The 16,773-nt window shown below is 33.9% G+C and overlaps 1 protein-coding gene across 2 annotated transcripts in view; it reads right to left on the bottom strand.

Moving 5' to 3' along the window:
• The window catches only part of MMRN1 (multimerin 1), a 73,452-nt gene that overhangs the window by 21,237 nt on the left and 35,442 nt on the right, over positions 1–16,773 (bottom strand). For both annotated transcript variants that reach the window (XM_025424724.3, XM_025424722.3), the window contains exons 4-6: positions 14,300–14,406; positions 2,332–2,436; positions 860–1,033 (exon numbers count right to left, since the gene is read on the bottom strand). In XM_025424724.3, coding sequence (XP_025280509.1) covers positions 860–1,033; positions 2,332–2,436; positions 14,300–14,406 — 386 coding nt within the window. The remainder of the gene's footprint in view (positions 1–859; positions 1,034–2,331; positions 2,437–14,299; positions 14,407–16,773) is intronic.

Genomic DNA, 16,773 nt, shown 5'->3' with positions numbered 1-16,773 from the left:
GGGTTTATGGGAGCCCACAGATTTCTGGGATCTTGACCCTGGCCCTTTCCCTTATCTTTCCCTGCCTAGTCCCATCTGTCCCTAAGTCATTCCTACATCACCACGAGCACTCAGCAGTGTTGCTGGTGGTTGAAGATGGAGGAAAAATGCCATGAACCAAGAAATGTAGTGGCCTCTAGAAGCTAAAAATAAGCCTCAGTTTATAGCAATCAAGAAAATAAGACTTCAGTCTCACAACTACAAGAAAATGAACTTTGACAACAACTGGAATGAACTGGAGATGGATTATCCTATAAAACCTCCAGGAAGAAATACAGCCTGCTGTTTTAAGAACACAAAAGTTGGGCAAAACTGATTCACATTTATAAAGAAATTATTATTTCTATTACCTTAGATGTTTTAGGAATATTTTATTGATTATACTCCATAAACTAGATAATTTCTGAGGTAATAACATACTTTAGATTTATTCTCAATATCTTCATCAATATTATTAATACAACCATATTATCTAGTGCCTTGGTAATCCTTTTTTAACCTCATCTTCATCTTGAACTGGAAACCCCAATGGAAGTAAATTAATTACGGCTAATTTTAACTATAAAGAAATAAGTTAAGCTGTAATTAGTACTTAATAAAAATAAATCAGATGAAATATTGAGTAAAAGATTGGCTATGCAGTATAAAATTATTTAGATGTTTCAAATTATTATAGAAATTGATTTACAAATATCTTATTCCAAAAATATAAGTCTCAGACTTTTATACCACCTAATCTAAAGCAAAGATTCCAAAATATGAGAAAAGATAAATGAGTCATTTAATTTTTGTCTCAACTGAATGAATATTTTACTTTTACCTTTTAGAAAAGATTGAAATTCTCTGTCTTTATCTTCATTGATTTTTCCTTCTAGGGAGGAGTACGTGTTCCTTACATCACTCACAGCCAAAGAAATATTGTCAATCTTCTTCTGGAGAAGGGTCAGTTTCATTGCCTGGTAGTTCATCTGCTCAGTCATCTTTTGTGTCACTGCTGCATGTAGAAGAAAAGAATATTGGAAGTATTTTTAAAAAAGTATATATATTTATATACATATATATACAAATAAATCATGTTTTGTTCTATATATTTGAAAATACAGACTGCTGTATATGCACTTAGCAAATGGTAGCCTGAATTTTACACCAAGGGTGAATATTTATACTATATAAATATAGAATGTATAAATATAAAATATATATATATTAGACTTCTAAAATGCTTTAACTTTGCCCGGAATCTTCAGTCTTTTTTTTTTTTTTTTTTAACTTCAAAGAGTTATTGTTATATTCTTAAGAGATGAAGAAACCAAGGGACAGAAAACCAAAGTAACTGGTTTGAGGTTGCAGAGCTAATACCTCATCTTCTGCTTTCAAATCCAACATTACAGAATTAAATATGTGTAACTATATATATGTATATAGTCATTTCTACAGTCTAAGGATTTTATTTTTCACTAAGGTATTCTTTAATGAATGATAAAGATTCAGATTTAGTTTGAATCATTTAACATAGCAATGATACTTTCCATGCTTTTATGCTTGCACTTCAATAATTCAAGGAAGATTTTATAGTATTTTATGAAGATATTGAGTTCCAATCCCTTAAAAAAAAAAGTACAGTTTTTATGATATATTCATCTTTATTCCCCCTAAATCCCATTTCTCAATTTGAGTGCCCTATTTAGTATGATTAGATCTGCGGCAAACACATAGAGATGTTTTCAGTGGTAACCAACCTTATGTCTCTAAGAAATAAAGTTAGGCCTAAAAGAAACAGTAAAATATTTATGATTAGAAAGATGAAAAATATGTAGCTTGCCAACTTTGGATCAACGTGAAGTTCTCAGTCACAATTCTTTTTCCTAGTCAGTAATCCACAATCTCGGTGATCTCTTATCAATCAATGGACAGGAGCTGTCTCAGCTCTTTTAAATGATCACCTCATTCCTTCTACCTCAAGATTCTTCCATGATTGTACTCTTTAGAGGAAAAAAGTTTTACCTTAATTTGGGAAACTGTGATTTCCTTACAACTAGTATAACAGCATTTTTAATTGTCTTCTGTTTTTGTACACAGGGTTTCAAAATTTACGTGGTCTCTTCAGGCTGGGAACCTATGGCTCATCCACAGTTTCTCTCCCAACATGGGGTACCCATAGAAAAGGATTCAGGGGTACGCTAAGGCGTCAGCATCAAACATTTGACAGCCAAGTGATTTCTTGTTTGAAAGTTGTTATAAATAGTGTTGACAATAATTGGGTTAGGGGTGTTAGTAGTGATAATCTGTGACCTGGATCACCACAGTCTTGCTGCTGCTGTTTCTCAGCTGTCTCTCTGCCAACAGCAGTGTGACTCTCAGCTTGGTTGCTGTGTATCAAGTGCTGCTCTTCTTGGGCTGGATGAACACAAAAAGAGAAGAGAGGGGGTTAAGCATGGGGACTGCCTCATTTTTTTCCCACTCTGAGCAGTGCTGTGGCTACCATTCATTTATGGTGGGTACTGAAGCATGATGGTTTGTGATGATTGCTGAGTGAGCTGCGCCGCCCCCACCCGGAGGGTAATGTGCTTCCACTTTGTGTTGGAAGTGCTGGACTCTAATTCTGTTTGGAAAAAAAAGAAAGTATTCTGGTCTCCTTTTAGGAGAAAATGGATGGTAGTTAGTGGCAGCTGTGCAAACTGGCTGATGTAACCTGCCTGCAAAATTGAGGGGACTTTAAAATCAGCTGTGTTAAAAGCTATAGTGGCTTTATAAGTGGACTGCCACAAAAGCTGTCTGTTTAACAATGCAATTTCCAACTGATGTCTCCTTGGAAATAAAGGAAAGCTACAGGTTCCTTGGTGAAAGAATATCTGTTTAAATAAATGAGTTGTTCCTAGATTTTTAGGAAATACATAGACTCAAAACATAAGGACTACAGGTAAAAGTAAACTCTCACATGGCAAGTCTCAAGGGAATCAGTGAAATTTCAGAAAAATAGAAATTCTTATAAAACTACTCTGTGAAAGAATTGGTTCCCCTTTCCCATGAACCAGGTAATATTTCAGATGGAAATATAGTTTTTCATTGGAGAACACAATTTAGAGCGAAAATTTATTAAACATTTTGAACACATCAAGTAAGGTAGGTCTGTAATTTGCAGACTTTTAATAAACAAATGTATTCATTGAAGTCTGCATATCAGACATGAGAAAAGTGTTTGGTGTCTTACTATCCTTCTTCCCATGTAAAATTATGTAGCAATGAAACTGTACCTTGGGCACATGTTAATTACGCTTCCTGGGGCACCTGGGTGGCTCAGTGGTTGAACATCTGCCCTCTGCTCAGGTTGATTCTGGGGTTCTGGGATCGAGTCCCACATAGGGCTCCCCACAGGGAGTCTGCCTCTCCCTCTGCTTATATCTCTGCTTCTCTCTCTCTGTGTCTTTCATGAATAAATAAATAAAATATTTAAAAAAAAATTATGCTCCCTAAGGCATATGTAGCTTTGACAATAGTACTGAAGGATCTCTACTCCATAGAAAGAATAATGTATTTGTCATTAATGCGAGTCTTTATTGTTAGACTGAATTTTGCATTGCTTTTCTTCAGGGCATTGAGGTAAACTAACAAATTTTCATTCATGTTCACAGTTTTTGTTTTGATATTGCTTCTTTTTTCTCTTCACTGTATTATAAAGTCCTGTATAATTATTGATTTATTTGGAAGAAAATGATCCACAGCTTGGGGAAATTATACTTATTTCTGGGCTGCAGTAAGTGGCAAAAAGTGTTCATTTTCTCTTAGATCCTAGCAATAAGGTTCCTTTAGCCTAAATTCAAATTAATTCATATAAATATATCTATCAAGTAATTGCATAGATTTTTTATCAAGTTTCCTCTTTAGATGATGTACAAAGCATTTTTCTGGCTATGCAAGAGAGTGACTCAAAAGTGAAGTGATGGTTCTCAAAACAGGGTCCCTAGATCAGCAGTATCAGCATCACCAACTTTTCTGAGTAACATTTTTTTTCACCTGCAAACTTCTGAAAATACAACTTCTAGGCCCCATCCTAGACCTGCTAAAAGGTCTGGAGTGGGGCAGTAATTTGTGTTTTAACAAGCCTTGCTGATGTTTCCAATGCACGCTGAAGTTTGAGAACCACTGGAGTAAAGCATGAAAGTCTTCCTAGCAACTGCCTACCTCACTCCCTTCCCTATTTCTCAAAGCAGTGGAAGAAGGTTCAGAATACGGGCAAGTAGTTACAGCAAAAGGAACATGCAGCTTCAATAGGATGAACAGGGATCCCTGGGTGGTGCAGCGGTTTGGCGTCTGCCTTTGGCCCAGGGCGCGATCCTGGAGACCCGGGATCGAATCCCACATCGGGCTCCCGGTGCATGGAACCTGCTTCTCCCTCTGCCTGTGTCTCTGTCTCTCTCTCTCTCTGTGACTATCATAAAAAAAAAAAAAAAAAAAAAAAAAGGATGAACAAATGATCTTCACATTTTATTACTGCTTAACTTTTTGATCAAATCACAGGAAAACAAAACCAAAAAGTAAGAAAACAAAAAGAGCTGGTGCATTTAAAAGCCTTCCATAAAACGGTAGACAGAAGGTACTTTGTTAAGAAGCAATGCACAATTGTAGTAAAAGCAAAGACTATATTGTTTTGTGGGATACAAACAAGGTGACAATTCCCATTTCCTTTTCTATTTTTAATTTTTTAAAGATTTTTTAAAATGTATTTATTCATGAGAGACACAACACAGAGAGAGAGAGAGAGAGGCAGAGACACAGGCAGAGGGAGAAGCAGGCTCCACGTAGGGAGCCTGACGTGGGACTCAATCCTGGGACTCCAGGATATTGCCCTGGGCCAGATATTTTTATATTAAAATTGTAATCTAGAAATTGATCTTCATAGACTTTTAAACAACCACACTTGCCTGTTGATAACAAGAACATATGTTAAAGACATGATCTATTTTTTTTAAAGATTTTATTTATGTATTCATGAGTGACACAGAGAGAGGCAGGGACATTGGCAGAGAGAGAAGCAGGTTCCATGCAGAGAACCTGATGTGGGATTGAATCCCAGGACTCCAGGATTACTCCCTGGACTGAAGGCAGATGCTCAACCACTGAGTTGGGTGTTGAATCATCCAGGTGTCCCAAGACATGATGTATTAAAACTCTAATAAATGACAACTTTGAGTCTCCAATCATGCTGTAGAAAAGTAGGCCTTATATAAAGGAAGTAATTTTAATAAACATAATTGAGGAATTTATGATATATTATTGAAAACATTGGAAAAGAGACAAAAGTTTAAATTTTGGAAGCACTTCATATGAATGTGATTTTTTTGAAAAAAGAAAAAATGACAGAAATTTTTATCAATAGTGGGGATGCCTAGGTGGCTCAGTGGGTTAAGCAACCAACTCTTATTTCAGTTTAGGCCAACACCTCAGGGTGGTGATATGGAGCCTTTCCCACCACTTCTCTCTCTCTTTAAAGAAAAAATATAATTCTGGGACATCTTTTGATACGTAAAACATCAGTTGATATAAAAAATCAATTAAATATAAAACGATGTAATTCTGGAATGGAAATTAATTTGATTTTATTTTCAATAAATTTTGTGGATTTTTACATGATATATAAACTTTGACTCAAATAATGCTCTAAATTTTTGTCTTTTAAAATTAAAATGACTAGATTTATTGTTCATGACAATCAATTTCTGCTAAAGTTCATTTGCAATCAAGAGGAAAATATATTTTTTTAAGATTTTATTTATTTATTCATAGACGCAGAGAGAGAGGCAGAGACACAGGCAGAGGGAGAAGCAGGCTCCATGCAGGGAGCCTGATGTGGGACTCGATCCCGGATCTCCAGGATCGCACCCCAGGCTGCATGGGGCGCCAAACTGCTGCGCCACCGGGGCTGCCCTTTTTTTTTTTTTTTTAAGATTTTATTTATTTCAAGAGGAAAATATTAAAGAACTTTGTGGAATTAGTCTCATGAAATAAGTTTTTGAAATAAAAATTTTCAAGTAAAGCAAAATTTTTGAAATAATAAAAAAATTCCACACTTTATCAAATAGTGTTAATTACAAAATCTATAAAAGAAAGGAAAATGCTTAAGCAATAAAATTAAAATTTTAACATTATATAATTTAAATAATAGATTGTTTTAAAAAAGAAAATATTATAGAACTTACTTAATATAATTTCTATATAGATGTATCATTGCCATTTATGTTTAGAATTTGGACAATAAGCCTTGTTTTTAAAAAGTAGAGAATTGCTTTTCAGAAATGACAGTTTTTTAAAAAGGCTTGCTTTATTTATTTATTTATTTATTTACTTATTATTTATTTGAGAGAGAGAGAGAGAATGAACATGAGCAGGGTGGAGGGGAGTAGCAAAGGGAGGAGAGAGAGAATCTCAAGCTGACTCCACACTGAACAGGGGCTGCACTTGATCTCACAACCCTGAGATCATGACCTGAGCCAAAATCAATTCAGATGCTTAGCCCACTGAGCCACCAGGTACTTCCAGAAATGACATTCTACTAGAGATGTCAATCTTTTTTAACTCTATAGGGGAAAAAAGTCACCTTGTTAAACTGGAGATAATTTGAAAACTGAAAGACATTTCTGACATGAAAAATATATATAGAGTATTTGAAATAAAAATTAACAAGTGATCAATTACATTAGAAAACATCAATTTTTCTAATATGAAAATAATATTTATATGACAAAACTCAAAAAATGAATGTTTACATTCCTTGATTTATTGTGCGACAAATTTGACCAAATGACATTTGCAAAACTCTATGACTGAATTAAATAAGACATTCTTACAATTTTCATGATTTAGTTAGTAATAAATACATTGAATACTTAAAGATATACATAGTATTTAAGGGCTAGATAAAATTTGAATGCGATCATTGTTAATTCAGTAAAGACTAGTAGATAATTCAGCAGGATGGCACTATCATTAATGTTAATAGAAGTGATCAACTTGCTGAGTCTTGATACCACTCAATGTCTCTAAATCTGATGGAGAATTCTTTAAAGGAGTTTAGGATGGTACTCTATATTAAATCATCTCTCTGATAGAGATATCATTTAGCTGGTATCACCCATGTAAAAAAAAAGAGTATGCCAGTAAGTTTTAGAAATTAATAAATTATTATTTTTTAAGATTTTATTATTTTATTCATGAGAGACACAGAGAGAGAGGAAGAGACATGGGCAGAGGGAGAAGCAGATTCCCTGTGGGAAGCCCAATGAAAGGCTCAATCCCAGGATTCTGGAATCACACCCTGAGCCAAAGGCAGATGCTCAACCACTGAGCCATCCAGATGTCCCAAAATTAAGAAATTATTTAAGAATTACTAGAATAATAAGATGAATGATTTGTGTCATGGTTTCTTTTACCTTATATTTTATATTTTATTTTAAATTAATAAATATATATTTATAAATATTCAATTATTAAACATAATCACTATCATTAAATATTTAATTATTTAAATAATCCACAATATTTATTTTTATGAAATATATTTATGCATTGAAAATATATGCATTAACATAAAAATAATACATTTTTAACCTTTGATTTTTATATTGATTTATATATTAACTGATATTATTAAATTAGTTGTTAAGATGTTTGAATATGGCCCCTGCTCCTTCTCACTCCATCATCATAATCAAGAGACAGATCAGCTTGGGTGCTCATCATCTTGGAGTGGAGTAACACAATAAAAATCATGACAGCATTTTAAAAAGGGTTTATTTCCAGAGGCTAAAAATACTTTGCTAAAGCTTAATTATAAATAGTAATGCATTATTTTTAATTGTTGTATTATATTCCAGTGAGATCAAGTCTCTGTATCTCACTCTTCGTATTACATGTTGCAAATTTAATGTAGAGATTATAACATTACTTCACTTAGTATCCTTTCTCATTTGAGAAGGACCAGCAAATCAGAATATCACACACACATAGAAGGAGGTAGAGGGTATTTTAAGTCTTCTAGAATCATATCTGACTGGTTAGTTACTTCCTTAAGTCACAGTTCTCTCAGTGTCATGTGGTCCAGGCAAGATCCTAAATGTGCAAGAGGGAAAAACAAATCTGGGCAAAAAGTAAAAGGGTAAGAATAAAAAGGAAGTAAATGAAGAGGATTCAAGTCTGATTTTCTATTTCCCTTAGGGTCAAAAGTATTTCAGACAAATACCATTCATGCAATCTGGAAAAATGCTATTTACTGCATTGTAAACAAGGGGATAGAAAGTGACATACTAAAGAAAGGCAGAAGATTAGAAATAAAAACTAAAAAGACAAAAAATAAACCCTGTAGAATCAGTGACAAATGGAAGAGAAAGCAAATAAAACTGTCAGAGAAAAAAAGAAAGCTATTTAAAGAAGACAAAGAATTATACATAGAGGTATCAAGTGAAAGCTTTTGTATTCTTGCTTACTAATCTTCAGTAATTCACTCCTCATTTTATGAAAACATAATAGACATGAAATAAGAAAAATTAAATTTTCTCCATATTTTTGTAGTTAAGATTGATTTTAAAGAAAATGTAATTGGAAAAATACTTTAAATATTAAATGACAAAAACTACTGTGACTGTGTGTGTGCGCGCATGTAAAACTTTCCATTTGTTCTTAACATAATTACTTTTAAAGTAATTGTTTTAAGAGGAACCAGGTGAGGAAATTGTACTCCTAAGTAAAAGAAACAACTGTTAACCATCACACTAAGATCCTTGAGATCCAATTGTCATATGAATCTGTTTTCTGAAATTCATTGGATCATGGGTCCTACCAAGGCTGTTAAAAACTTGACATGCCTGTTTAACAAATTCAATAGTTTATCTTTTCTTAGCTCTGTTTGTCGCCTGGAGTTCAATACTTGCATTCATCTCAGCTTATTGCATGGGTTTTAGCCGATGGAGATCCGCTGATAGGATCGCTGACAGTGGAGTCAGTTACTCTCCTGTGATAAAGTTCCTGGTTGATCGATGCTCTTTTATTTTTTCATTTAGCACTCTTTCTGTCTTCACAAATGTATTCCCTACCACAAGGACTGCTATACATTCTAGATTTCCCAGGCAATCTTATCTCGCAGTTCAGCACAGACCTTTGCTTTGTTCTATAGAGCGGATTTCTAAGTCTCTTTTTCTTGGTTCTTTCTGAAAGATAGGCACTGGGACAGAAGGACATTTATTTAAGTCAAATAACTTTTAAAGATCCTTATGCACTTCAGATTTTTAAAAGTTTTATTGGTATTCAGTTAATTAACATATTGTGTATTATTGGTTTCAGAGGTGGAGGTCACTGATGCATCAGTCTTATCTAATACTCAGTGCTCATTACATCACGTGCCCTCCTTAATGTCCAGATTAAAAAAAAAATGCAATGTATTTAAAAAATAAGATTCTTTTTTTTTTTTTTTTCTATGTCCTCAATACAATTACTCTTTTTTCCCCCCTGTATGCAAACTCTGACCATGGTGGATCAAGGACTTAGAGAGCAAGGTCAGCAAGTGTCAAGAGCAATAACTTCCTTATTAGGTGCTTTTTCCTTTCTTTCCTTTTCCTTTCCTTTCCTTTCCCCTCCTCCCCCTCATCTTCCCCCCTCCTATTAGACAGATGTTATCCGTGAGTGTTTTCTTTTTTTTCCCTAGACCTTTGAGGCATATAGAGGAGGTCATTAATGGTAACTCAGAAATGAGGAAGCTTGCTCTTAGAACTAGAAACGTTCCTGTGTGACCAGATCAGTTTCCCACTGATCCTGCAATACCAGGTGAATGCTCACTTGGTGATGTTCAGTACAGATATAAAGATTTATTGAGATTTGGCAATCAAATCAAAGAAAGCAATTTGAGGCAACAAAGAACTAAGATACATGGTGACTTTTGACTAAATGTATCATAATTGAGTTAGATGCTTATAGGAAATCATGTTCTGTCTTAAAGGGAAAACATTAAACGCCACCAGAATGAATTAGATATACAAATACACAGGAAATATAGAGACTATTTTCTGTTTTAAATAATTATATTAATTGAAGCAATATTTTAAAATAATTTTACTGGTGTAGTCCCATATTAAAATAGTAGCTACAATAGCTTCTAAAATTTATTGAATTATTTCACAGCATTTGTAAAATGAAATATTTTTATATATTCATAACATATGGCAGGGGTCAGTTTATTTCAAGAACTGCATGATTGCATTTTTCAGCATTCATAATACCTGTGATACATTTTATAAAACATAATTTTCCTATATGGAGCATCTGACTAAAGCTGACTGGACATTTTTTTAACAGATTTATGAAGAAGCTTTTCTTTCCTCCTCTCTAAACTAACATTATTTGAACTTAAATTCCTGTCTTTTGTGTCATTAGAGCAAGCCACAATTTCCTCGTTCTACTTCAGAACATTTTAGAGACATCTACTGGAAAAGCACATTATTGCAAATTTCATAAAATTGGTTTAAAAAGTATATTGTTGCTGATGTTCCAAAAAAATTGTCTTGTATCCCAAATCACAAAATTAGGTCCCTTTCTGAATTCCCTTTCTGAAATTCTTTGATCCCTAGAAAGGTATAACAAATGTAAAATACATCAAAACTATTACTTTCCTAATAGACTTAATACTTCTTCCCTTTTTTTCTCAACAATATGCTATTCACTTAGACTTTTACAAATATGTGTCCTCTTGATAGTATGACTAATATTCTTAATATGTGAATCTAGAACATTTTGCCAGAATTTTTATTATCTAAATTGTAGCAAAATGAGCATGTATGGAAGTTCAGTAATATTAGAAACAGCATATTGTGGAGTAAGAAAACAGGAGGAATTGCCTCATGGATTTCTAATCACAACATCCCTTTCTAACAGTTGGAGATGGAGTTATAGAGGGGTGGAGGGAGAAAGAAGAAGAAAAATGTAGAGAAGTGGAGACGAAATAAAAGAAAATACAGTTGCTAGCTCTTCCATTTTATTCCTTCTATGGATCTTCCTTGTATATTTAAAAAGATCTCCCTTCTGCACTCTCAATGAAAAAGAGATTGTTACTTTTCTTTTATGACATTTATTTTATTTGTGGGGATGAAAATTTTGGGGAAGTAGGGATTTGTAAAATTTATATAGTATTTTATAAATTTTCCATGGGTAAAATAATCTCCTGATGTGAAGGACTAGCACTGAAGTAATTATCACAGTAGCTACATGACCAGTTATTCCAAACCCGTGAGGGCTCTGAAGAAGTTTAAAGAATGGATGAGCCACACTGATTATTCTTGTCATATTTGGGGCTGCTTGTCATATGAGACAATGCTGGAGAGTGTTGTCAAAGGAAACCTGACAATTTTCACTTCCATATAAGAACAAAATTATTGGCACATATATAAAGTGTGATACGGTGAGTGGGTGGAGGGTAGACGATTTGGGATGTAGTAGGGGAGGAATCAGAAGGGGGAAAATGTGGAAAGGAAGGAAGGAGGGGAGGAAGGAAGGAAGGAAGGAAGGAAGGAAGGAAGGAAGGAAGGAAGGAAGGAAGGAAGGAAGGAAGGAAGGAAAAGAAGCCCAGGATAGATGAAATAATCACGATTGATTCAAGGGACAAAGGGACACAGTAGTTCTTGATATTACCAGTGCATCAACCACACTAATAAAAAATTCAATAGCTTTTATGTATTGCGATAAAAGTGAAGAGCGGGATGGTCAGAATATCATAGGGAGCAACAGTAGGTTTTATTGGAATCACCGTTATAACGAATTGATTGTATGACATGACACAATGGGCATAGCTGCCATCAGGAAGTTATTCCTACCATAGATTTCAATAGAAAGATGATCTTTCTACCACAGCTTAATCAGCGGATGCCTGAATCATGAGTAATTCTAATTACACTAATGTAACAGAAAGTCATCGTCAGATCTGTTCTGGAACATTTTTGTTAATGGATATAAAAGATAATGATTTGTAAATCTAGTATTAAAAATATCCATAGGTTACTTCCAATTAGAACATGAGATGTCATTAAATAATCAGAGCTAAACTATTTGAATTAATTTAAATATTCTGTGTGATACTTTGAAAAAAAAGAGGATGACAATATATAGTAGATATTCAAAACTGTCAACTAGCCTTGTTTCTTGTATGTACATTTATAATGATGGAATTCTATGATTTTTCCTCACAGGTGTATACTGTCCACCTTAGTGGACTGTAGATTAGTAGATATAAAAGGACAAAGTATAAGGTAATGGCAGTTCTTATTAGCCGCAGCTCACGGCATTCTTTGACATAAAGATTTTGTTTTCTGCCATACATGAATGTTCAGTTCCTTAGGTGCAGTAGGGTGTGTAATGACATTCTAAATTTCTAGAAAAGTATGCTGTGAACAAACACTTGAATCTTTAAGAAATAATAATTGAATTAATATTCCTAAAATGAGGGCACCAGGGTGTGTCTCAGTGGTTGAGTATCTGGCTTTGGCTTCAGGTTGTGATCCCGGGGTCCTAGGATCGAGTCCCACATCGGTCTCCCCAGGGCGAGCCTGTTTCTCCCTCTGCCCATGTCTGCCTCTCTATATATATCTCTCATAAATAAATAAATAAATAAAATCTTTAAAAATATATATTCCTAAGATGTCCTTCTTTGTAGAAGAAGGAAAATTAAAAAAAAAAACTGGTCTTAGATTTTAGAAATACAATTCTAAATACTGTTCAGAACTTTTAACCATCTGCTATATATAGATCATACAAAAATATGTTTTACCACTGTGAATATATTTGTGCACCTAACAAAATTCAGGAATCATTTGAAAGTGAGATCATATTTGGACTTTTTTAGAATATGCTAAATTACCTTGTTTCTAAATACTTTGGGTATAGATGATATTTTATTTAAAAGTTTACTTTACCTAAATTTAAAAAATTTAAAAAAAAAAAAAAAAAAAAAAAAAAAAGGGATCCCTGGGTGGCGCAGCGGTTTGGCGCCTGCCTTTGGCCGAGGGCGCGATCCTGGAGACCCGGGATCGAATCCCACATCGGGCTCTCGGTGCATGGAGCCTGCTTCTCCCTCTGCCTATGTCTCTGCCTCTCCCTCTTTCTCTCTCTGTGACTATCATAAATAAATTTAAAAAAAAAAAAAAAAAAGTTTACTTTACCTGATTATGAATGAAGTACATATTCATACTAGACCCTGAAAATGTATTAAATTTGTATAACATTTCTGAAATTCAGGCCAGACCCAGAACAAATAACATTACAGTTGAATTTGCCTACAGATTCTCCTGAATGGGCTAGAAAAACCATTTATGACATCCCTAACGAAACCGCAAGTTTCCTAGAGCTTTTGTATTACAACTTTCTTTTTTCAAATGTGAATCATAATGGTTTCTCCACACTTACATTAATTTTTAATCACAGTCTCTCATACTGCTGATTGAATTCCTCACCACTGCTAATGGTCTTCCTTGTAATATTCATTCATTTAAAATATGTATGCTGATGCCATATCTTATTTTTCAAAGGAAACCTGTTTAAAGCCAAAAGCAAAATAATAGCCACATGGATGTTAGCCCACAGCAGGTTACCATGTGTTTGATTAGCCTTGCCACCAGAAAATCCTTAAAATCACAGTTGATAAAATGGCTCTGTTAGGATTTAAGAAGAAAAGCACAATTATTCATGCCACATTTGTATATTCTTTTTTAATTCAATATATTTTTTTATTGAAGTTCTATTTGCCAACATATAGTATAACACCCAGTGCTCATCCCATCAAGTGCCCTTCTTTAAAACAGAATTTGTTCACATACATAATATTATTTCAAATAATTGAACTGGAACAAAACTAGAAGGTAGTTTTTTTTTTCATATAGGGTCATTACTAGTGATTATTTAAAATACAAAATTAGGATTTCTGATATTTTAATGAGGCATGCCTCCACAGCATATAGTTAAGAAAAAGTGAGATCTCCACTTACTCATCATCTAAAACTAACATAACAATATAAGAATATATAAGATATCCCATTATGAGATTTAGGATATTAGAGTAGCTACAAAGTTAGGAAGCTCCCAAGAGGTAACAGTTTTAATGATTTGGCCACCTGTTCATTAACTGTGGTTCAAAAGGGAAAATACAACTCTTCTTCACTAGAATTATTTGCTTATTCTTCATAAGTTTTATGCTTCTAGGTGTTATTATAAAATTACTATTAGAATATACCTTTTAGCTGACATTTTGCTCCACTGAATCCAGGACAGCACTTCCATTCCAATGAGGTAACGATTTTATGTTGCATCCTGTAGACAGGATTAGATATCTTCTGAGATCTGGAGAGGAGAGCAATTATTTGTCTCACATTAAATTATCAGTTGGGATAATTAAAGTTTTGGAGACAATGCCTAAAATACAAGAAGCATTCAGTAAATGTTATCTGTGATTATTATTATAATCTTCATCAACATTATTATTATTATTATTATTATTATTATTAGAGAGAGAGAGTGGGTCGGGAGGGGAAGAAGTAGGGGGAGAAGGAGAGAGAAAATCATAAGCAGGCTCCACACAGTGCAGAATTGATGTGGGGCTCAATCTTATAACCCTGAGATCATGACCTGAGCTGAAATCAAGTCAGACGCTTAACCAACTGAGCCACCAGGTGTCCCTCATCAGTATTATTGTTAAACTTACATTTCTTTAAATAAATTACAAAAAGCATGAAGAGTTATGCTATTTGGTATTTTAAGTTTATACCCATCCTTACATTCTCCAAACATAGTATAGCTTTTTCCTTGATAATACTTTTTACTAAACCAATATTAAAACTTATTTAATCTTATTTTTAAAATAGTTTATGAGGATAATTTCTTTGATTTCAATTCTTATTATTCCTTGTATCTTTATAATTAAAAGGATTTGTTTTCCCCCAGATCAACATCAAACATATCAACATCAAACATTAAAAACTGTATATCAAAAAAATAAAATAAAAACTGTATATCAGTGATCTCATTGAAATTATGATAACCACTATGATTTTTAACCTGCACTTTTTCCTTTCTCAAGTTTTAACATTTGGGATCCCTGGGTGGCGCAGCGGTTTGGCGCCTGCCTTTGGCCCAGGGCGCGATCCTGGAGACCTGGGATCGAATCCCACGTCGGGCTCCCGGTGCATGGAGCCTGCTTCTCCCTCTGCCTATGTCTCTGCCTCTCTCTCTCTCTCTCTCACTGTGTGGCTATCATAAATAAATAAAATAAAATAAAAAATTAAAAAAAAAAGTTTTAACATTTTTATTTTTTTTATTTTTTTTATTTTTTATTTTTTTTAACATTTTTATTTTTAATATTATTTCTGTCATATGGTATTTGTCTCTGATAGAAAGAAATGGGGAAGAGAGAGAGAGAGGAAGAAAGGGATCCAACATGAGAAAATATTTCTGAGAAGAAACCATGGAAGCAGGGGGTCCCTGGGTGGCTCAGTGATTTAGCACTTGCTTTTGGCCCAGGCATGATCCTGGAGTCACCAGATCGAGTCCTGTGTCGGGCTCTCTGCATGGAGCCTGTTGCTCTGTCTATGTCTCTGCTTCTCTCTCTCTCTCTCTGTGTATCTCTCATGAATAAATAAATTTAAAAAATTAAAAAAAAAACATGGAAGGGAAATGAAGAAATGGTAACATTTTAACATGGCAATCAATAAAATGGTGAATAGTACTAAATTGTAGGCCCTTTATATGTAAATATAAATCACAAATACAATTTGGCCATATTATCCTTACCCCGTGACTTCAATATTTAGCTAATATTTATCAAGTGGGCTTATGAAATGACTATATAATATCTTGTTTAATTTTCTTATTAATTCTATGTGGAAAATATATTATTCTCCTGGTATGCTGATGAAGAACTTGAGGAACAGAGAGATGAAATAACTTGCTCAAAGTCTCGAATCTAAAAGTGATCGAGGTGGGAATTTAATGCATACTGCTTGGGTTAGTCTCTGTTTTATTATCTAGAGTGTGTCCCGTACAACTATATGGAGACAACAATAGTCAGTTTCATGGATAAACCCTGATCATGTGAAGGGAATGTGCTGGAATTCACTGGGCTTTAGGAAACTTGGGTTTTAGTTTCCGCTGTGACTTGAAGGGTAATTCAATATGGGTAAGGTTATTTCTTAATTGTAAAATGAGCTATAAATTCTTTCCATTTCTAAAAATAGGCTAGATAAATTAGCATTTATCGTGTTTATTTCAGGAAATTATATTCAGTAAATAACTCTTGTCAGTGAAATATCTCCAGTCCAGTAGCCAAAGCTGAATAGAAGGTAAGGCTGTTTGGAAAAGGACTCTTTAGAGGTTATTAGGATGAATTCAAGCAGTTAGCTGCATTATTATTAGAGTCCCTGCTTTAGCAAACTGGATCCCTGATAAATGTGGCTCAGACATAATAAAAGAAAAAGTGACAAACACTGTGTATAGATTGAAATAATGAATGAATGGAGAGACCCATTCAAAGATAGAGAAAGATAAGAGACGAGAATAAAGATACGTATTTCTGGTTCATTTAAAGGGAGAGAGAGAGAAAAAAAAAACTCACCTTGAACTCAGAAGGGCAGTATAATGGGGTTACTGTGGTAATATTTTCATTACTGAGGAATTAACAATGCATTCTTTGTATCTCCTGTCGATGAGGAAATT

The sequence above is a fragment of the Canis lupus genome, chromosome 32, assembly GCF_003254725.2.
Source record: "Canis lupus dingo isolate Sandy chromosome 32, ASM325472v2, whole genome shotgun sequence".
Taxonomy (NCBI): Eukaryota; Metazoa; Chordata; class Mammalia; order Carnivora; family Canidae; genus Canis; species Canis lupus.
Note: the sequence above shows the minus strand (reverse complement) of the source record. Positions and strands in the feature narration are given on the sequence as shown.